This window comes from Rhinopithecus roxellana, chromosome 18 (genome assembly GCF_007565055.1).
Source record: "Rhinopithecus roxellana isolate Shanxi Qingling chromosome 18, ASM756505v1, whole genome shotgun sequence".
In the NCBI taxonomy this organism is placed as follows: Eukaryota; Metazoa; Chordata; class Mammalia; order Primates; family Cercopithecidae; genus Rhinopithecus; species Rhinopithecus roxellana.
This window is the reverse complement of record NC_044566.1, coordinates 65,174,203-65,197,566: the sequence shown is the minus strand read 5'-3', so window position 1 is coordinate 65,197,566 and position 23,364 is coordinate 65,174,203. Positions and strand designations below refer to the sequence as shown.

Below are 23,364 nucleotides of genomic sequence, written 5' to 3'. Positions count from 1 at the left end.
TGAAGCTATGCTAAAATACTAAAAATTATTAAAGAAATACAAAAATAATACAATAAAAACTTAAGCCTTCATAAAGAATTGGAAAAAGTGAAAATGCCGCAATAGTTATAAATTGGTACAAATTTTCCAGGAATTAGCTCTAAGGCTAATATTTGAAGAGCTGAAAATGTGTTTAAATGGTATTTTCTAAGATGTAACTCTAGAACACCCAACAAGTAAATTTCACTCTGTTCCCAAAAATTTGGTGGTAATACAAAAAAATAAAAATAAAAAATACCTCAATGCACGTCAACAGTTTGATATGTGCCAGTTAGGGTTAAGTGTCTTTAATCTTTTGCAGTGCTTTATGGAGAAAAGAAAACATAGATAAATATATAGTATAGTGCTTAGCACATACTAGCTATCATTGATGAATTAATGAGTGCTTATGTAAATAACAAATTAGGCGTGTACATAAATGGCTTATGACATTTTTTAAAAAGCCTTTGTGATATGAAGCAAATGAACCTCGTACATTGCTGGTGGGAATAAAATGATACACAAATGTTAGAAAACAAAACCTGGCAGCTTCTTTTAAAGTAAAATATATCCTTGGCATATGACCTAGCAATTCCACTCTTATTTAGTCAAGGAAAATGTATTCACCCAAGACCGGTATATTAATATGCATAGTTGCTTTATTCATGATAGCCAAAACTAGAAACAACTGAAATGTTCATCAAGTGAGTGGATAAACAAATAGGATCCATACAATAGAATACTTAACAGTAAAAAGGAACAAACCACTGATAAATGCAGCAACATGGACGAGTACATACTGTATGTTTATATCTATTTGAAGTTTCAGAAAAGGGGACTTGCCTAATAAAAGCAGATCACTGGTTGCCTGAGGCCAGGAGGGAGTGAGGAATTAACTGCAAAGAAAAACGAGAGAACTTTTGGAGTACTGGAAATATTTTAGATCTTCTTTGGAGTGGTGGTTACATTGGTATATAAATTTGTCAAAACTCATCCAGTGCATGATCTTGAAAGCAAAAAATGCATTTTAAAGGGGTACATTTGCCGGGCGCGGTGGCTCACGTCTATAATCCCAGCACTTTGGGAGGCCGAGGCGGGCGGATCACGAGGTCAGGAGATCGATACCATCCTGGCTAACACAGTGAAACCCCGTCTCTAATAAAAATACAAAAATGTAGCCGGGCGTGGTGGCGGCGCCTGTAGTCCCAGCTACTCCGGAGGCTGAGGCAGGAGAATGGTGTGAACCCGGGAGGCGGAGCTTGCAGTGAGCTGAGATCCGGCCACCGCACTCCAGCCTGGGCGACAGAGCAAGACTCCGTCTCAAAAAAAAAAAAAAAAAGAACTTCAAAACTGGTAGCAGTAGATAAAAATATTCATTTGAGATATTTGAGGACTTAATCAAATACCTCAAATAAATATTTGAAGGAAACATGTTTGCACAAGTAGGACCTGAAATACCAGTGCCATAAGTCACAAGGTACCATGCAGTTACTTCTCTCTACCTTGAAGACAAGAAATGGATAGATTTAAAACTATTGTTATTCATAGGGGGTAATTTGTATGAAAAGGCCATGTACCTAAATCAGTGAAATTCTGTTAGGTTAGCTAAGCCATGAGGATTTGCACTTACCATAATCCTCTCCAACCTGGGAGGATTTTATTTCTGTTTTTATTCCTGGGAGTCACAAGGCACACAGAGCCAAATCTTGGGAGTACTGGACCCACTGTACACACATCCGAGAATAGGAAAGCTGGAGGCAATTTTATAAAGTGGGCGTAGCGGAGCCCCCGGTAATAATAGTGGGCGTCATACTCATCAGCACCAAAGTTTTGATACACTGTGGTAATGTTTAGTGATGTGTGGCCAGATCACAAAGTCTGCAGACAAAGGAGATTCTGAGCATGAAACTGAACATGAAAAAAGGCAATAGAAGACATATTGTTGTTGTTTTCACGGGGCTACATTGATGTGCCTTTTACTGTACAGTCCTTATTGTACCTGCAGCCTCTACACCTGAAATTGTTATGCATACCTACTTTAAAATCCTTTCTGATACATTTTTTCACGCAATAGCTTAGCATGCTGAATTTATGGAACAATTTCTGAATACCACAGATGTCTCCATAAATGTTGGAAAATTGTTTTATGATCACCTCATGAATTAAGAAAATATCAGAAAGAATATGTAAAGATACATCATTGATTTTGTTTTTAAGTGTATAAAGGTCACCATTGTAAACATGAAAGAAGATTCTTTGTGCTCATCGTAGAAATGAACCACTAAACTTGATAACCCATAGAGCTGATACAGCATGTCATTAAAAAAAAAAAAGCATTGAAGAGGAAAAACTACTTTTACATTAATTATTTGAATAGTTATTTCACTTTCATGGTCTTTGTATTAGTAAACCTAAGTATGTAGCATGCGTGTGTGTGTGTGTGTGTGTGTGTGTGTGTGTGTAGACGGAGCCTCGCTCTGTCACCCAGGCTGGAGTGGTGCCGTGGCACAATCTCGGCTCACTGCACCCTCCACCTTCCAGATTCAAGCGATTCTCCTGCCTCAGCCTCCCGAGTAGCTGGGATTACAGGCATGTGCCACTGTGCCCGGCTCATTTTTTGTATTTTTAGTACAGACAGGGTTTCACCATGTTGGCCAGGCTGGTCTCGAACTCCTGACCTCAGGTGACCATCCATGTCGGCCTCCCAAAGTGCTGGGATTGCAGGCTTGAGCCACTGTGCCTGGCTGTATGTAGCGTCTTCTATTTGAAATTTTCTTCAAAGAACCAAATAGTTCTTTTCACATCAAAAAAGCGTATTTTAAAAGCAGGGATTTATCTTAGCTTATCTAAATGTTTTCCTAGTAGACTTTATTTATTGCTCTCCCCACCATATATGTACTAGAAAAGTAATGAGAATCACTTTAATACCTAAAATGCAACAAAGTGATTTGAGTCGCAAATGTAAAAGTAATAATGAAGTATGGTAATAAAAGGCTTGTGAAGATGTCCTAAAATACAGATTGCCTCACTTTGTTACTTTTGTGTTTTGTGAATATTCATGTTTCATTAGCATTCAGATCTGAAAACTGTGTTAGTAAGTGTATTGCTTACTTCTTTATCCCAAGAACTCATAAAGTACCAACTGTCTGTGTGAGCTGTTCTCTGTCAGCTAATAATAAAAAATACCAACCGTGATCAAAGCCAGTAATGGTTAATCCATTTAATATTTACCTTGATCAATGGTACATGTGCTTATGTGGGATACATGCCAGGGTTTTAGTGCAGTCTCTCTAAACAGTAGATTAATGACAGATCTGTTTCCTAGTATCGGTTGCTCTTAGGTGGTCCTTTTATTTCACGTTGCTTTCATATTGGTGGGAAGGACTGCACACTTAATATAGTAGCATTATAGTTTTGTCATACTAAATATACCTGCTAGAGTTATTTTTAAATAAATGTAGATACCTTTTACATGAGTTATCAGGGAAATGCAAGTTAAAACCACAACGACATATGACTACGCTTAAGAGAATGACCAAAATTAAAAAGACTAGTCACATCAAATGCTGGTGAGAATGTGAAGGAACCAGAATTCACTTTGGAAAATGGTTTGGCAGTTTCTTATAAAGTTAAACAGATCTGTTATCCAAAAAAAGTTAAAACTCACATCCACAAAATTGAGTTGTAAAAGATGTTTGTGGCATTTTGATTCACAATAGTCAAAAACTGGAGCCATGAAAACATCTATCAACAGATGAATGAATAAATAGTGCTGTATTCATAAAATGTAATAAAACGCAACAATAAATGGCAACAGACTACTGACAGGCAAACAACATGGGTGAATCTCAAGACCATTATGCTGAGTGAAAGAAGGCGGATACAAAAGAATACATACTGTTTAATTTGATTTATTTCATTTTCTAAACTAGGAGAAACTAGGTGGGGAAAACAGAACTGTCTCTGTGGGAACAAGAATAAAAGAGAAACCAGGATTGACTGGGAAGAGACACAAAGAAACTTTGTCAAAATTGTATGGCTGATATTTGTACATTTTAATATATGTAATTTTTCCTGAAGAGCTGTAAATAATAATTGGGAGGGGGACAGGGAGCAGGCAGAGGTACAGATGAGCCAGGAATGGCAGAATACTGATAATTATTGAAGATAAATAATGTCTATATGGTGACTTATTGTAGAATTATGTTCATTTGACTTATGTTTGAAATTTTCTGTAATAAACATTTTTAAGAGGTTCCAGGGGAATAAGCACAGGGAGAAATGTTTGGATATTGAACTTGGCATTATTTGATTGTCAAATTTTAAAATAAAAGGCAAAATAGATATAAAGCTTTTTAACTTTTTTCCCTAAAATAAATAAGTAGGGGAAAGGGGGGCATTGAAAACTGGCTGAGAGATTTAGAGAACTAGAAATAAACCACTTGCCTGAAACAAACATAATAGAAATGGCTAAATTCAAAATAATTAATATGGAATTAATTGCAGCAGTTTTCAAACTGTTAAATAGCCTAGAAAAAAATGGATAGAGATTTGTCTCCTAATTGATTTGAATCCATAGTTTGGGATTTTGTCTACATCTGAGTCTTTTAAAATGCTTTCTTTTTTAAATGTGCTTTCCATATGAGGATTGATACAAATGATTCTGAAAGGCAGGTAGGTTTTTTAATGTACTCAATTTCAAAGTACTATTTACAATATCCCAATCAGTAGAAATGTAAGTCTTTAAATTATTTTAATGTGTTTTAAATGCATAAAGGGAAAAGGAAGACTATGTGTATGAAATAAATAGCTTTTTAAAAATTATAGGCCGGGCACAGTGGCTCATACCTGTAATCCCAGCACTTTGGGAGGCTGAGGCGGGTGGATCACGAGGTCAGGAGATCGAAACCATCCTGGCTAACATGGTGAAACCCCGTCTCTACTAAAAATACAAAAAAATTAGCTGGGCGTGGTGGCAGGTGCCTGTAGTCCCAGCTACTCAGGAGGCTGAGGCAGGAGAATGGCGTGAACCCAGGAGGCGGAGCTTGCAGTGAGCAGAGATCATGCCACTGCACTCCAGCCTGGGTGACAGAGCGAGACTCTGTCTCAGAAGAAAAAAAAAAACCTATTTGCTTGAAAATGTTGCCATAAACTAGTGATACAACTAATTATGAATAAAAATTCTCTTGAAAAGACAGCATAATCTTGAAGTTCTTATAGAGTGCTGCCTAAGAACATGTATCTATTAAATAAGCTAGCTTTCTTAGTAGAAAATTATAGTAATAATACTGTTAATACTTTTGTTATCTCTTTTGTCCTTTGATTCTTACATTGTCTAAGAGAAAAAGATAATAGGAGTTATGATTAGAAAGAATTTAAGTCAATATTTAGCAAACAACTAGTATATATTTTATAACAACAACAAGTTGGCATCTGTTTTTTAGGTTGTTTTGAAAAATTGGTAGGCACACATGTAAACTCATGTTTGCAATCTTTATAGCTGCAGAAGATCATAAGTAAACAAGATGACATGATGACAGTGAAAACTAATGAAACTGGATCTCAGGTATGTACAGATGATTTCCAAACAATTGATATTTATAATAGCTACTCTATTCTGTTTGTTCAGATATTCCCAATAGTTACCAATAGATTTGGTATCAGCAATTTAATTTTTTTAATAGTCATGCACCACATAACTTTACAGTCAACAGCAGACTGCATATACATGGTAGTCTGAACAATAGGCTGTACTGTATAGCAGAAGTGTGTAGTGGGGTATGCCATCGAGGTTTGTGTAAGTACACTCTGATGTTCGCACAGTGACAATCACTGAACAATGCATTTCTCAGCAATACATGACTGTTTTAAATATATGTGCTCTATTTACATGTTCCTGAACTCAGGTGGTGCACCGGAGTGTGTAGGTAGAACAGAATTTCCCTCCCAGTCACACAGTTCTCCTCCCTGGGCAATTATTGCTTTCAGTTTCTTGTGTATTCTTCAGAGAGATTTTTATGCATATATAAGTATACATGTAAATAAGTAGATACATCTATATTATTTTTTCTGTTTTAATATAAGCGGTAACATACTATGCATTGTTCCATACTCTTCTTTTTTAAGTTAATATATGTAAAAATGTCTTTTTTTTTTTTTTTTTTTTTTGATACAGAGTCTCAGTCTCCCAGGCTAGAGTGCAGTGGCGCGATCTTGGCTCACTGCAACCTCCACCTTCCCAGTTCAAGCGATTCTCCTGCCTCTGCCTCCCAAGAAGCTGGGATTACAGGTGCATGCCACCCACACCCAGCTAATTTTTTGTATTTAGTAGAGACGGGGTTTCACCATGTTGGTCAGGCTGGTCTCAAACTCCTGACCTCACGTGATCCACCCACCTCAGCCTCCCAAATTGGTGGGATTACAGGTGTGAGCTACTGTGCCCCGCCCGTACTTTTTTTAAAAGCACTCATTAAAACAAATAGGGCAGGGAGGTGGGCATTGAACTTGGTAAAGAGCATCTATAAAAAACCTACAGCTAAACTTATTGATGAAAGACCGAATTATTTTCTGCTAACATCAGGAGCAAGGCAAGGGTGTTCATTCTTGCTACTCTTGTGCAATACAGTGTTGAAAGTTCTAGCCACTCCAATAAGGCAAGACAAGGAAATAAAAGGCCTACTGACTGGAAAGTTAGAAATGAAACAGTCTGTTTTCATAGATGGCATTGTCTCTGTAGAAACTCCCAAGGAATCTGCAAAAAAATCACAAAGCAAAACAAAACTTCTAGAACTAATAATTGATTTTAGGAAGGTCACCAGGTACAAGAAAAATGTACAAAAATCAGTCACATGTGTATATACTATCAGTCAACACCGGGGACACTAAAATTTTAAATATAATACCATTTACAGTTTTCAAAAAGTAATGAAATCTCTTCAGCAGATGTTGCTGGTACAACTGGATATCTGTGTGTAAAAGAATAAAGTTGGATTCCTATCTCACACTACATATAAAAATTAATTCAAATGGATGTAAGAGTTAAACTTACAGAACTCTTAGAAGGAAACATAAGAACAAAGCTTCATGGCATTGGATTTGGCAACAGTTTCTCAGATCATGATTTCTAAAATCACAAGCGACAGAAGAAAAAGTAGATATGTTGGATTTCATCAAAATTAAAAATTTGTCACTTTGGGAGGCTGAGGGGCAGATCACGAGGTCAGGAGATTGAGACCATCCTGGCTAACATGGTGAAACCCCATCTCTACTAAAAGTACAAAAACTAGCCAGGCGAAGTGGCGGGCGCCTGTAGTCCCAGCTACTCGGGAGGCTGAGGCAGGAGAATGGCGTGAACCCGGGAGGCGGAGCTTGCAGTGAGCTGAGATCTGGCCACTGCACTCCAGCCTGGGCGATAGAGCGAGACTCTGCCTAAAAAAAAAAAAAAAAAAAAAAAAAAAAAAAAAAAAAAAAAAAAAAATTTGTGTTCATCAGAGGACACAGTCAAGAGTGTGAAAAGACAACATAATGGAAGAAGATACTTGCAAATCACATATCTCATAAGGGTCTACTATCAGTATATATAAAGAACTCTTCTTACAGTTCAACAACAAAGTGATTAACAACCCAATTAAAAACGGGACAAAGGACTTCCAATATTTCTCCAAAGAAAATAGGCAAAAACAAGCACATAAAAGGGTACTCAGCACCTTCCAAATGACTAAAAACAAACCACTGACACACTGGATGGTTGCAAGGATGCAGAGAAACTGAATCACTCATTGCTAGTGGGAATGTAAAACCACCACTCTGGAAAATGTGATTGTGCTCCTGGGATTGTACCCCAGAGAGATTAAAACCTGTGTTCGTACACAAATGTTCTTAGCAGCTCAATTTGGCAGCATCCAGCCCAAACTGGAAACAATCTAGATATCTTTTGGTGAATAAACTGTGGGACTCCGTTACCATGAAATACTGCTCTGCAATAAGAAGAAACACAATTGATATGGCGAAAGATACAGCAACCTGAATGAGTCTCCAGAGAATTATGCTGAGGAAAAAAAAAAAAATGCCAGTACTTAAAAGTTACAAACTGTATGGTTCTATTTATATAACACGTTTGAAATGACAACATTATAGAAATGGAGAATTCATTAATAGTTGTCAGAGGGTGGGAGTTACAAACTGATTAAAAGTTACAAACTGTATGATTTTATATAACATATTTGAAATGACATTATGGAAATGGAGAATTCATTAATAGTTGTCAGAGGGTGGGAGTTACAAACTGATTAAAAGTTACAAACTGTATGATTTTATATAACATATTTGAAATGACATTATGGAAATGGAGAATTCATTAATAGTTGTCAGAGGGTGGGAGCTGCAGGAAAGCTGATGTGGCTATAAAAGCAACCTGAGGGATCCTTGTGGTGAAGGCATGTTCTGTATGTTGACTGTGAAGTTGTGATATTTTACCATAGTTGTGTAAGATGCCTCCATTGGAGGATCCTGAGTAAAGGCAGAGGATCTTTTTGTATTGTTTCTTACTTAGCATTGCGTGTGTGAAATCTGTAGTTACCTCAACATAAAAAGGTAGTTTCTTTAAAGGTCTCGTGAGGAGTACTCATTTGTTCCTTGGGTTATCAGTTCTTCTAGACTGGGTTTTTGTGCCTTTTGCCTGATTTGTTGTTTTGCTATTTCTTGCTACAGTGTCTTTGTATAGTTGTCATGCCTTACATTTTCCTCATGCTCATGCTCTATCCAGAGCCTCTCTGCTCTGGTAGAGCACGAGTGAGAGTCTCCTTAATACTCTTCCCACGCTATCTAGAACTAATTTATCTTTTCCCCTGAGCTGCAGATAATGCATTTGGTCCACCATTTTGTATACTAAAGGAGAGAAGGGAGTTCCCTGGTCTAAATGTAACCCTTGCTAGAGCACCTAGACTCCACTGTCTCTCTGTGAGTCTATTAAAATGTCCCAGACCACAGCCCACTCCACCCTCCAAGGTGTATCCCATTCTGATTATTCCCTCAGTTTAACATAGTGCCCTGAAAGCTAGAAGCCCTTCTTCACTCTGCTCAAGTCCCACCAAGCTCCAGGGAGGACCTTCTTCTGAAGAGTTTGCCATGACTTGTCTCAGGGTTGTCTTCTCACCCTGTTAATCTACTTATCACAGAATTCAAGGTGTTGATGAACTCCTCCTAAGGCAGTAAGCTGACATCCCCCTTCTACTTCTGAGAAGCAGGGTTGGGAGTGGTGGTAGGATTAGGAGACACGCTAGACTGTCCCACACCTGAGTCGAGTGTTTCTCTGACTGCTCTTTTTCAAAATTTGTGGCTTAACCTTGTACCTGCTTTTGTTACTTGGTTGCCAATGGTTTTTTTGTTTTTTAGCAGTTTTGTTATTTTTGTTATTTTATTAAAGAATTAAGAATGTGCGAATCTGCCTCACTTACTACGTTTAATGGAATTCTCACCTGTTAATTTTATAATTAGGAAAAGCGTTTTGTTTCTTGTATTTTGTATTCTTCAGAGATTTTTATGCATATATAAGTATACATGTAAATAAATAGATACATCTGTGTTATTTTTTCTATGCTTATATGTTTTAATATAAGCCGTAACATGCTATACATTGTTCCACACTCTTCTTTTTTTTTTTTTTTTTTTTTTTTGAGACGGAGTCTTGCTCTGCCGCCCAGGCTGGAGTGCAGTGGCCGGCTCTCAGCTCACTGCAAGCTCCTCCTCCCGGGTTCACGCCATTCTCCTGTCTCAGCCTCCCGAGTAGCTGGGACTACAGGCGCCCGCCTCGTCGCCCGGCTAGTTTTTTGTATTTTTTTTAGTAGAGACGGGGTTTCATCGTATTAGCCAGGATGGTCTCGATCTCCTGACCTCATGATCCGCCCGTCTCGGCCTCCCAAAGTGCTGGGATTACAGGCTTGAGCCACCGCGCCCGGCCTACACTCTTCTTTTTTAAGTTAATATATGTAAAAATGTCTTTTCCTTTTTTGGAGACAGAGCCTCACTCAGTCTCCCAGGCTAGAGTGCAGTGGCGCTCTGAAGAATACAAAAAAAAAGCAAAGTGTTTTGCAAGTATTTCCAACATTCAACAAAAGCTCAAAGACTTTCTTGCTTTAACTCTCTCAGTCCTGCTTCATTAGTAAAGGCCTAGAGATCATATTTTGAATTAACATTTATTTCACTATTCTAAACTTACTTTTTGGCCTGATCTAGGATCTTGTCTCATGCTGAAGTCCACCTTGAGTATTTTAGCCCTTACTGCTTCTTGCCTACTTTGCAACAATGGTTATGGAGTGTTATGCAAAATAACAGAAGGAATGGCTCTATCCCTCTTTTACAGCTTTTGTTGTTGGTGTTGTTGTAAGAAGAATCCTTTCTGGATATTATTCTAAGAGTTCCACTCTACAGATTCTATTTTTCTTATTTATAATTATTTTAAATTACTGTAATTTTTTAATAGGAAGCAACAGTGAAAGAACCTGAAATTAACACAACTCTTCAGATGCATTTCTTTGGAAAAAGAGGACAAAGAAAACTTCATTATAAAGAATTTCGAAGGTAAATGCAAATATTTACATTCATTTAGGGAAATTTTATGGGTAAGAAATAAAGAGAAACAGAATATATTCATTTCCCAGAACTGCAGATCATAAAACTAAAATACTGTTTGTGGATTTTGTGGATCTGTATAGTATTTATAATCTATGAAATAGAAACTAAAATTAGTATGCACAAAATATTCTAACTTATAGAAAATAATATTTGTTTCATAGAATACAGTAATTCTTTTTAGTAACTTATTGTCTGCAACAAAGAACCATGCCCCTAGCAATCAGTTGTTCTTTAGGCAAAACAAACCAACCCAACTTAAAACAACAACCATTTGTCATTTTCATGAGTCTTTGAGTTGGTTGGGCAGTTCTCCTGATTGGAACAGGATTGGCTGATCTTGGCTGTACTCTTGCATTTGCAGTCTGCTGATGGGTTCGCTGGCTGCTGGCTTTTCTAAGATGGTCTCAACTGGGACACTGCAGCTCTGCTTCATGTAGTCTCTCATTCTCTAGCACAAGGGTTGGCAAACATTTTCTGCAAAGGCCTAAAGAGTAAAATATGGTCTCTGTCACAACTACGCAACTCCATGGTTGCAGTGTGAGAGCAGCCATAAACAGTACATTAACAAATAGACATGACATGTTCCAGTAAAGCTTTATACTAACATTAGTTTTAAGTACTTATTTAACCTCCCTAACCTCATTTCTTTATCTAAAAAGTGGACATGACAATGCTTACCTTATATGATTGTTGTAAACATACAGTGTCCTGTCTACCATCTTCCCAATGATAATAATTCCATGCACAGTGAGACAGTGCGCCTCCCTGTGCTACTCCACTAACCACAGTCTTTTTTTTTTTTTTTTTTTTTTTTTTTTTGAGATGGAGTCTCGCTCTATCGCCCAGGCTGGAGTGCAGTGGCCAGATCTCAGCTCACTGCAAGCTCCGCCTCCCGGGTTCACGCCATTCTCCTGCCTCAGCCTCCCGAGTAACTGGGACTACAGGCGCCCGCCACTTCGCCCGGCTAGTTTTTTTTGTATTTTTTAGTAGAGACGGGGTTTCACGGTGTTAGCCAGGATGGTCTCGATCTCCTGACCTCGTGATCCACCCGTCTCAGCCTCCCAAAGTGCTGGGATTACAGGCTTGAGCCACCGCGCCCGGCCTTAACCACAGTCTTAAAACAAATATCAAAAAGCAGTACAGAATAGTGGGGAAAAACACTGACTTGGGAGGCAGGAGACCTGCATCTTATTCAGCTGAATCTAGTTTAATAAAGATTTATTGAATGTGATATATGCTATTATGTGTCAAATTACCCCTCAAACACTAGGGATAGTACCTTCTGGAAACTAGTAAACATGCAGAAAAACATGTAAACACATTGTAGTCAGTGCTTTCTTCGATAAATAGGGTATCTGGGTAGCACGGAGATCACTTAGTGTGCCCTGTGGTGAAGGTTGGGACTCGGTGATCAGGGAAGGCTTTCTGGAAGAAACACAAAGCTGAATCTTGACAAACTAGCGGGGATTAACAGGCAAAAGTGGTTTGGGCAGGGAGGCATTTGAGGGAATGATAACACAGCAGGAGCAAAGACGTAGAGGCATGAAAGTGTGTGGTTTGTAAAGGGAATGAGAAGCAGTAGAGTTGATAAAGCAGTAAGCGTAAGGTGAGGAGAACGGAGGCTGGGAAGTACGTGCTTACCTGTGTGATGGTTTTATACACCATAAGATAGAGGTAGCTTGTTGATTAACTCAGTGATGAGAGGCCCTGAAGAAGGCTACGTGAAGGATATTTGGTCAGATGTGCTCATCACTCTGGCAGCAGAATAAAGGATAGGTTTTATGAGAGAGAAGACCATTCAGATATTCCAGAAAAGAAGAGCATTGGGCTGGGCGCGGTGGCTCACGCCTGTAACCCCAGCACTTTGGGAGGCCGAGGCAGCGTATCACGAGGTCAGGAGATGAGACCATCCTGGCTAACATGGTGACACCCCGTCTCTACTAAAAATACAAAAAAATTAGCTGGGCATAGTGGTGGTTACCTGTAGACCCAGCTACTCGGGAGGCTGAGGCAGGAGAAGACGTGAACCCGGGAGGCAGAGCTTGCAGTGAGCCGAGATTGCGCCACTGCACTCCAGCCTGGGCGAAGGAGCGAAACTCTGTTTCAAAAAAAAAAAAGAAAAGAAAAGAAAAGAAAGAAGAGCCTTGAACTAGTGTCGTGGCAATAAGGATTTTGAAGTGGAAAAGATTTCCAGACACAGGAGATAAAATTGTAGGGCTCAGTGATTAATTAGATTTAAGGAATGAAGAAGAATGCATGAAAATCCAAGTGCCTCCTGCACTTCAGCCTGGGTGACACAGTGAGACTGTCAAAAAAAAAAAAAGAGAGAGAGAAAGAGAAAAGAACATTAAATCTGGCCGGGCGCAGTGGCTCGTGCCTGTATCCCAGCACTTTGGGAGGCCGAGGCGGGCGGATCACGAAGTCAGGAGTTCAAGGCCAGCCTGGCCAACGTGGTGCAACCCCATCTCTACTAAATATGCAAAAATTAGCCGGGTGAGGTGGCAGGCACCTGTAATCCCAACTACTTGGGAGGCTGAGTTAGGAGAAGTGCTTGAACCCAGGTAGCAGAGGTTGCAGTGAGCCGAGATTGCGCCACTGCACTCCAGCCTGGGCAATAGAGTGAGACTCTGTCTCAAAAAAAAAAAAAAAAAAAAAAACGAAATCTAAGTTTCTGAATTATATCCTAATCCCACTAGTTCCAGTTTACCTGATAACTACACTGAGTCAATTAAGCTCTGTAGAACAATTTTTTTCAACAAAATTTTAAACCGTACCTCTTCTTGTATATTTAAAATACCCCTCTCAATGTTTTTTAAAGTTCCAAAAATATCATAATTTAAAACAAGGAAAGCTATTATCATAATACTGATATTATCATATTACTGATAATTTTTCAAACTATATTCACAGCGATACTAATATATCACTCCTCTTTACTTTACGGTTCCCTAACTAGTTAACTTTTAAGGTTGTTTCTCACCTTACTTTTCTTCAACGGGAATGATTTTATTTAGAATTCTTACTTTAATGTTTTTTAAATTAGTTCTTCTATAAATTATGGGCCCTGTGAAATTTGTCATACCATCACGCAGTTTTTTAAATCCAATTAAATTAACAAAAGCTTTAAGCATGAAAATTTTCAGGAGCTTTCTTAGATATTACAAAGTGTCCCTAAAGTTAAAATTGTAATTATACTAGGCTGGAATTTATGGCAATCATAAGATATCTTTTACGTTTTGCTAAGTCATAAAATAACAGAAAATGGCTGCTAATAATATTTCCAAAAGCTTGCACCAACGTACTAGCCAAATTAATCATTGATATTCCACATTTTTTCATATGTATTATTTAGAGCTTATACTTTTGTGTTTCTGGGAGTATAATGTTATAACATGTTTAACTGATGAAGGAGGCAAAGGCTGAAAATACAGGAGTGACAGGGAATTGCTAGAGGAGCAAGGTCCCTGAAGGGAAGGAAGTACAGGAATATAGATGGGATTCAGAGTGCAGCATGGACAGGAAAAGGGACTCCCTGCCCTTTGTGAAAGGAAGGAGAGGGTGGGGAAAAGGATGCATGTGGATGTTGTTACAATTTTTAGTGACAATAAGAAAATGAATGAATTTATTAAACAGTGATTTCTAGTTTCTGTAGGAAGCAGGGGCAAAGTCATATGCTGAGGATAAACAGAAAAGAGTGTGAAAATGAAATAGCCTCTATGTAAAATCAAGAAGACACATTTCCAGGCTAGCAGAAGAGTGTCTGTAAGGGTCAAGGACCCAGTTGAAAATGTGCACCATGAGTTTGTGCAAATACCACTATATACAGTTAGTTATAGTATGGTTTTCTTTAAGCCATACTTGAAGAAGGTCTTTTGCAGCCCATTAGAGCTGAGGTTGTGGGTGAGAAAGTGGAAAGCCGTTAAGAGCGGAGTCTGGAGCTGGGCGCAGCGGCTCACACCTGTAATCCCAGCACTTTGGGAGGCCGAGGCAGACAGATTGCTTGAGCCCAGGACTTCGACAGCAGTCTGGACAACATGGCGAAACCTCATCTTTACAAAAGAGATGGGTGTGGTGGTGTGCACCCATAGGCCAAGTTACTTAGGAGGCTGAGGTGGGGAGGATCACCAAAGTCCAGGGAGGTCAAGGCTGCAGTGAGTTGTGATCACACCACTGCACTCCAGCCTGGGCAACAGTGAGACCCTGTCTTTAAAAAAAAAAAAAAAAAAAAAAGAAAGAGCCGGCCGGGCGCGGTGGCTCAAGCCTGTAATCCCAGCACTTTGGGAGGCCGAGACGGGCGGATCACAAGGTCAGGAGATCAAGACCATCCTGGCTAACACTGTGAAACCCCGTCTCTACTAAAAAAATACAAAAAACTAGCCGGGTGAGGTGGCGGGCGCCTGTAGTCCCAGCTACTGGGGAGGCTGAGGCAGGAGAATGGCGTAAACCCGGGAGGCGGAGCTTGCAGTGAGCTGAGATCCGGCCACTGCACTCCAGCCTGGGCGACAGAGCTAGACTCTGTCTCAAAAAAAAAAAAAAAAGAAAAGGAAGCAGCAGATAATTTAAATTGTGAAAATTGAGTTTTCTATCAACCTACATATTGTTCTGGGGGAAAGCATTGACTCTTGGGCTGCTCAGGCAGCTCCTGACGGCCTTTTCCCGCTCTGCATCCGTGCCTTTTGATTTTGTTGTGTTTTTCCGGTCTTTTTTACTCTTCTCTCTTGCTCTCTTTGGTGATTTTTCTTCTGCATTTCTTTTCTCTTCTTTTAAGCTCCATGATTAGCCTTAAACATAGTGACCAGAAATAATCCCTGAGTTTATTTCTAGTCTGGCACACTTGACCTCATTTTTTATTCCAGTGAATTTTTTAAACTGAAAATAAACCTGTGACTTAAGATATATAATGGTTAGAGGGAAGAAAATTGGCCTCAATTCTTCTCGTCAGGAAAAATTGGGGAGGATATTGATACTGATGTACTTTTTAGGACTGGGATTGTTAAAAGTTCTGAAATACCAATTATTAGTTGAGGATTTCTGAGTTTCATGAAGCGTTTTTATAAATTCAGAGGTGTCTAGAAGCAGTGGTGTGCTGGTAAATATGTTTAACAATCATTGTCTCAGGAAGAACAGCCTTGATTTGTAGTGTTTGCCAATTAGTAGTATAAATAAATGCCAGTGTCAAGCTCCCCAGCATGAAGCAGAGATGGGAAGACGTGCACGAAAGACTCACAGCCGGTACGCACCACTCCAGTACACCACTGCCTAAACAATTCCAGTAAGGAAAAACAGATCTCTCCCATTGCTTCCAATTAACCCACTGATTTATAAAGTATGTAATTTGTTCACAATGTGTCTGGCAGCCTTATCTACTATAAATTTTCCAATTCATATATGCATGTTCAGATCATGTTCCAGGCTTTCATGTTATAACAAGATAATATGATTTTAGGCTTAAAGGGAAAAGATTATCATCATAACTGGACTTATATTCATTAAAAGTAGATAATTAGGTAAGATTAAAGTAGCTTAATCCAGACAATGTATAGTTTAACAGCAATTAAGTTTATAATATTTCAGCCTCTGGTAGAGGCTCGGATAGAGCCTGAAGAAAAAGCAAAGGAAGGGAACAAGTTAGTGATGTTTTTATACCCTATCTTCTGCTTGCCTAATTCAGTGTACATTCATTTGCAAGTAAAGCATACATTTAACAGTTCTAATAAGAATCAATGGAATGTCATTACAGTATACAGGGCAGGAAAACTCAACAAAATAAAAGGCAAAGTATATCAGTAAAATATTTTGTTGATCGATTAGTCCAAACTCGAAGTGCTTCACATTTTAGATAAAGTTCTGCTTTGACCCAGAAAGAAACATGGCATTGATGAATCCGTGTATTCAGTACGTTCAGAAAATGTTTTAAGTAACAAACTCTTGCCTACCATGTAGACAGAAGTCTAAGATCAAACTCCTCCTTCATGCTTTTAAGATTTATGGGATAAATATAGAACTTGAAGCAAGTAATTTTTTTTTTTTTTTTTTTTTTTTTTTTTTTTTGAGACGGAGTCTCGCTCTGCCGCCCAGGCTGGAGTGCAGTGGCCGGATCTCAGCTCACTGCAAGCTCCGCCTCCCGGGTTCACGCCATTTTCCTGCCTCAGCCTCCGGAGTAGCTGGGACTACAGGCGCCCGCCACCTCGCCCGGCTAGTTTTTTGTATTTTTAGTAGAGACGGGGTTTCACCACATTAGCCAGGATGGTCTCGATCTCCTGACCTTGTGATCCGCCCGTCTCGGCCTCCCAACGTGCTGGGATTACAGGCTTGAGCCACCGCGCCGGCCCGCAAGTAATTTTTTAAGTGATAATTTTTCTCCCACTGAACTGGAATGTCCCTCTTCTATCAACCAATGTATATTTTCATTTGAATTTGACATGACAGATAGTACCAATCTTTTAACATGTGGAAAAGTGAATAAAGGGATCTGCAACATATTAAAATTTGTGGAGATGATAATACTTTTCACATGATTTAGGTTATAAATAAAGTGCAACATTTCTGGGTTCTTGTTCAAAGAAGATATATTTTAATCTGATATCTTTTCAACTTGTTCCTTTCCTGGGAAGCCATTGATGACAGTTTGATCAAAGTGCCATGTTGTTTTTATAAGAAAGGAATGTTGAGTCATATTGACATGTATTGTCAAAAAGGATTGTGTTTTTAGATAGAGTAAGCTTTTGATGCCAAGCCATTGATTACACTGATTAACTTTGGTATTTGAAAAATATTAGGCCGGGCGCGGTGGCTCAAGCCTGTAATCCCAGCACTTTGGGAGGCCGAGACGGGCGGATCACGAGGTCAGGAGATCGAGACCATCCTGGCTAACATGGTGAAACCCCGTCTCTACTAAAAAAAATACAAAAAACTAGCCGGGCGCGGTGGTGGGCGCCTGTAGTCCCAGCTACTCGGGAGGCTGAGGCAGGAGAATGGCGTGAACCCGGGAGGCGGAGCTTGCAGTAAGCTGAGATCCGACCACTGCACTCCAGCCTGGGCGACAGAGCAAGACTCCGTCTCAACAAAAAAAAAAAGAAAAAAAAAGAAAAATATTAGGAAGTAGTAATTATGATTAACATTCTAAAAGCAGTGTCCCACCTCAATTTTAAATTTATCTGATTATTGATAATTTTTCTGTATTGGAAAAAAACTAGTTTCCATGGAATAGTATTTTCTCTGGATGTATCAAAGCAACATTTTACATATTTTTTTAAGTCTTTAGGTTTATCAAAATGTAGGTTGTCAGGTATGACTTATACAAACAAATTGAGTATAGTGAGTTACTGATGGAAGCCAGTGTTGGACTTAATCAGTTTCTCTGCATCCTCCCTCTCCCCACAATCCTTGCACAGCACTAGTGCTTCATCCTGCTCACTATCAGGAGACCTTCACTCAGTAGGTAATAGTGAAGGTACTTTGCAGACCCATTTACAATATTTAAGGTTGAATGCCACTAGTTACTTTACTAATTTCGTATTTTAACATTTAGATTTATGGAAAATTTACAAACAGAGATTCAAGAAATGGAATTCCTTCAGTTTTCTAAAGGTTTGAGTTTCATGAGAAAAGAAGACTTTGCAGAGTGGCTACTTTTTTTCACTAACACTGAAAATAAAGATATTTATTGGAAAAATGTGAGAGAGAAGTTGTCAGCAGGAGAGGTTGGTATACCCTTTTATTATTGCATGTGATAAAGATGAAATAATAAGTTAGACATGTTTACATAAATAAACTTCTGAATTAACCAAGACTGTGCTACTCTCGATGGTATATAAAATCAACTTGAGGAATGTTCTCTACATGCCCTTTTCCTGTGAAGGAAAACTACTGCCTAAGACAGAATCAGTCTAGCAATTATAAGTTTTCTATTTCCAGTAAAGTCAAGAATAAGACAAGTATCACCACTATTATTTAATATCATTCTGGAAATCTTAACCAGTCCAAATTAACAAGATTAATTAAAAGAGTATAAAAATGTGAAAAGGGGTAGTGGTTGTCTTTGTTTTTATATGATGCAATTATATGCCTAGAGAACCCAAGAGAATCCAGTAGAAAAATTGGAAACAATAAGAATTCAGGCCAGGCGCGGTGGCTCAAGCCTGTAATCCCAGCACTTTGGGAGGCCGAGACGGGCGGATCACGAGGTCAGGAGATCGAGACCATCCTGGCGAACACGGTGAAACCCCGTCTCTACTAAAAAAATACAAAAAAACTAGCCGGGCGCGGTGGCGGGCGCCTGTAGTCCCAGCTACTCGGGAGGCTGAGGCAGGAGAATGGCGTGAACCCGGGAGACGGAGCTTGCAGTGAGCTGAGATCCGGCCACTGCACTCCAGTCCGGGCGACAGAGCGAGACTCCGCCTCAAAAAAAAAAAAAAAAAAAAAAAGAATTCAATAACGTACCTGTTATGATGCTAATATATAAGAAGCAGCAGCTCTCCTATATACAAATTACAAGTAGAAAATGTAATGACATGCATATGTGTGTGTATATATATATGAGATGTATGAAATGATGATTGCCAAGCTATTAATAATTATTCATGTACAGTAGTGAGGTTTCAAGTGATTTTTACTTTCTTTCTTTATACCTTTATGTATTGTTCCAAAAAATGTTTGCAGTGAACATGTATTTTATATAACTTTTTTTTTTTTTTTTTGAGACGGAGTCTCGCTCTATCGCCGGGGCTGGAGTGCAGTGGCCGGATCTCAGCTCACTGCAAGCTCCGCCTCCCGGGTTCCCGCCATTCTCCTGCCTCAGCCTCCTGAGTAGCTGGGACTACAGGCGCCCGCCACCTCACGCGGCTAGATTTTTGTACTTTTTTAGTAGAGACGGGGTTTCACCATGTTAGCCAGGATGGTCTCGATCTCCTGACCTCATGATCCGCCCGTCTCGGCCTCCCAAAGTGCTGGGATTACAGGCTTGAGCCACCGCGCCCGGCTTATATAACTTTTTTAAAAGTTACTTCTATTGTAAGAAAAAAGAAAATGCAATAGAAGAACCCAGTTATAATTGCAAGATAAATACATAACAATTAGAAATAAATGTAACAAAAAAGAAGAAAACTTAATAGCCTTGATAGATATAAAAAGAAAACATATCTAATTATAAGACATCCCCTATTATTGAATAGAAAGTCTTAGAATTATAAATACAACAATTCTGTCTTCAGTTAGTCTATAAGTGTAATGGTTATATTAGAACAGCCCAAGTTTACTGCAGTTAGAAATTAACCCTGAAATCTCCCTGGCTGACACTGAGTTTCTTAGTCATGCCACATGTCCATTGTGGGCTGACAGGAGTCTCTGTCTGCATAGAGGTCTAGTCCCATTCAGGGTCTGGAGGCTGTGCCATCTTGGAGTTTCATCATCTGTAAGAAGTACCACGCTCAGAGGCTGTGGCAGGAAAAGAAGGAGGGAGTCACAATCGAGCAACTAAATGTTTTGGCCTGGAAACATCACCTGACACTTGGTAGTTGACCAGACTAATCACATAACCCCACCTGAATGCAGGGAGGCAAGGAACTCCAGTCTTTCATATCTGCAGGCATCAGAATAGAGCCAGATACTGGTGAACACTCGTGGGTTTCAATAAAAATACCATTGAATTCTTCGGAAGAAACTAGACAAGCTATAAAACTTTATATGATCACACCTGTAATACCAGCACTTTGGGAGGCCAAGGCGGGCAGATCATGAGGTCAGGAGATCGAGACCATCCTGGTTAACATGGTGAAACCACATCTCTACTAAAAATACAAAAAATTAGCCAGGCGTGGTGGCAGGCGCCTGTAGTCCCATCTATTCCAGAGGCTGAGGCAGGAGAATGGCATGAACCCGAGATTGGGCCACTGTACTCCAGCCCAGGTGACAGTGCGAGACTCCATGTCAAAAAAAACAAAACAAAACAAACTTTATATGAAAAGAATGTCAACATATTAAAATATATTATCAAACCTTGGTAACTAAAACAGTTTGTTACTGACAATGAATTTGACAGACTCCAGGAATAGACTTAAGCATATGGGAAATTTAGTATTTATGAAATAGTATTTTAAATTAGTTGAGTAAAAGAATTATTAATAGGCCAGGCGCAGTGGCTCAAGCCTGTAATCCCAGCACTTTGGGAGGCCGAGACGGGCGGATCATGAGGTCAGGAGATCGAGACCATCCTGGCTAACACGGTGAAACCCCGTCTCTACTAAAAATACAAAAAACTAGCCGGGCGAGGTGGCGGCGCCTGTAGTCCCAGCTACTCAGGAGGCTGAGGCAGGAGAATGGCGTGAACCCAGGAGGCGGAGCTTGCAGTGAGCTGAGATCTGGCCACTGCACTCCAGCCTGGGTGACAGAGCGAGACTCCGTCTCAAAAAAAAAAAAAAAAAAATTAATAAATGGCATTAGGATAATTCACTGACCATCTGAGGGAGAAAATGGACATAAATCTCTATACCGTTCATTACTCTAAAATAAATTTTGGATAAATCAAAAAATTAAAGGTTGAAGAAAAAAATCAGACTGAATAAGTGTAGAATACAACATGGAAACAATGTTTCATCTTACGTTATATACCTTTCTAAGCAAAACCCAAAACCTTTCAAAGAAAACTTGATGAAATACCTAAAAATTAAAATTCTGTTGCCTCACCTCATCCCCTGCAAAAATTATAATCAGAGTCAAAAGAAAAAGTTATCAACATGAGGAAGGGGGAGATATTGATATGTAAAGATCGGTTTTCTTAATTTATAATGGGATCTTTAAAAATCAGTAGGGATTGGCTGGGCATGGTTGCTCGTTCCTGTAATCCCAGCACTTTGGGAGGCCAAGGAGGTGGCCCTCTCGAGGTCAGGAGTTCGAGACTAGCCAGGCCAACATGGTGAAACCCAATCTCTACCAAAAAATACAAAAAAAAGTAGCCGGCCATGGTGCCACACACCTGTAGTCCCAGCTACTCAGGAGGCTGAGGCGGGAGAATTGGATGAACCTGGGAGACAAAGGTTGCAGTGAGCCAAGATGACGCCTGGGCAACAGAGTAAGATTGTCTCAAAAAAAAAAAAAAAAAAAAAAAAGTAGGTATCAAGAACTACTTCTCCTGAGTATCAAGAACTGTTCCTCCTGAGGAACAGTGCTGTCCACATTTAAAAATGGTCTGAGATTTTTTTCCCTATTTAATATATCACAAGAACCTGAAAATCAACATGTGAATAACTATAAAGTGTCTGAAATTTTATCCCTTTGCAAGTTAGCCTGCACAGTTTCATGGATGCTTGCAGAAGATACAAGACTATTGAGTCAGACACAAAGAATGTTATCATAATGTAGCAACAACATGAGCAACATACTTGTGTCAGTTCCCCCTAGCCTCCCAAGCCCCAAGGACATGAAGCTGAGAGGCCCAGGTAGATGCTGCCCACACAGCAGATTCACATCAGGCTGAGGACTCTCATGTTAGTGATCTCAATGTTTTGTTATGGGCAGTAAACAAGCCTTCCTGAGCTTTGCTGCAGTGGGTGGCATTGTGTATTCATGATACTGGACAGTCAGCAAAGCTGTCCTGTGCTCCTGAGGAACAGTGCTGTCCACTATACAAACAGTTCTCCTGCCTCAGCCTCCTGAGTAGCTGGGATTACAGGAACATGCCACCATGCCTCGCTAATTTTTGTATGTTTAGTAGAGATGGGTTTCACTGTGTTGGCCAGGCTGGTCTCGAACTCCCAGCCTCAGGTGATCCGCCTCGGCCTCCCAAAGTGCTGGGATTACAGGCGTGAAATCCTTGAAGATATAATCTGGAACAAAAATGCAGTTGGTGCCTCTGATAGATGTACAGAAACGTGAGACCCAGCTGGGCGCGGTTACTCACGCCTGTAATCCCAGCACTTTGGGAGGCCAAGGTGGGCAAATCATGAGGTCAGGAGACTGAGACCATCCTGGCTAACACGGTGAAACCCCGTCTCTACCAAAAATACAAAAAATTAGCCGGACGTCGTGGCGGGCGCCTGTAGTCCCAGCTACTCGGGAGGCAGAGGTAGGAGAATGGCTTGAACCCAGGAGGTGAAGCTTGCAGTGAGCCGAGATCGCACCACTGCACTCCAGCCTGGGCGACAGAGCAAGACTCCCGTCTCAAAAAAAGGAAAAAAAAAAAAAAAAAGAAACGTGAGACTCATGGAGAATGGTCTCCCACAATAAGAAGTTACCTAACAACCCATTAGAAATCTGGGCAAAGGACATAAGTAGGAAACAATAAGAGAAATCCTCAAATGACTAGTAAGCATGTGAAAAATGTTTTACTTCATTCACAAAGACATACAAATTCAGGCCGGGCCTATGGCTCACACCTGTAATTCCAGCACTTTGGGAGGCCGAGGCACGTGGATCACCTGAGGCCGGGAGTTTGAGACTAGCCTGGGAAACATGGTGAAACCCCATCTCTTCTAAAAATACAAAAATTAGCGGGGTGTGGTGGCACATGCCTGTAATCACAGCTGCTTGGGAGGCTGAGGCAGAAGAATCCCTTGAATCAGGGAGGCAGAGGTTCTGATGAGCCAAGATCACGCCACTGCACTCCAGGCTGGGTGACAGAGCAAGACTCCGTAAGACATACAAATTCAAATATTAATAAAATACCATTTTTCATCTATCAGAAAAGCAGACATCAGAAAAGTTACACCCAGTGCCTAC

The 23,364-nt window shown here is 39.9% G+C and overlaps 1 protein-coding gene across 3 annotated transcripts in view; it reads left to right on the top strand.

Annotated features, from left to right (window-relative positions):
- Positions 1-23,364, top strand: part of MICU2 (mitochondrial calcium uptake 2) — a 110,910-nt gene that overhangs the window by 80,498 nt on the left and 7,048 nt on the right. For all 3 annotated transcript variants that reach the window (XM_010353213.2, XM_030922145.1, XM_030922146.1), the window contains 3 exons: positions 5,519-5,584; positions 10,499-10,596; positions 18,182-18,353. In XM_010353213.2, the coding sequence (XP_010351515.1) occupies positions 5,519-5,584; positions 10,499-10,596; positions 18,182-18,353 (336 nt within the window). The remainder of the gene's footprint in view (positions 1-5,518; positions 5,585-10,498; positions 10,597-18,181; positions 18,354-23,364) is intronic.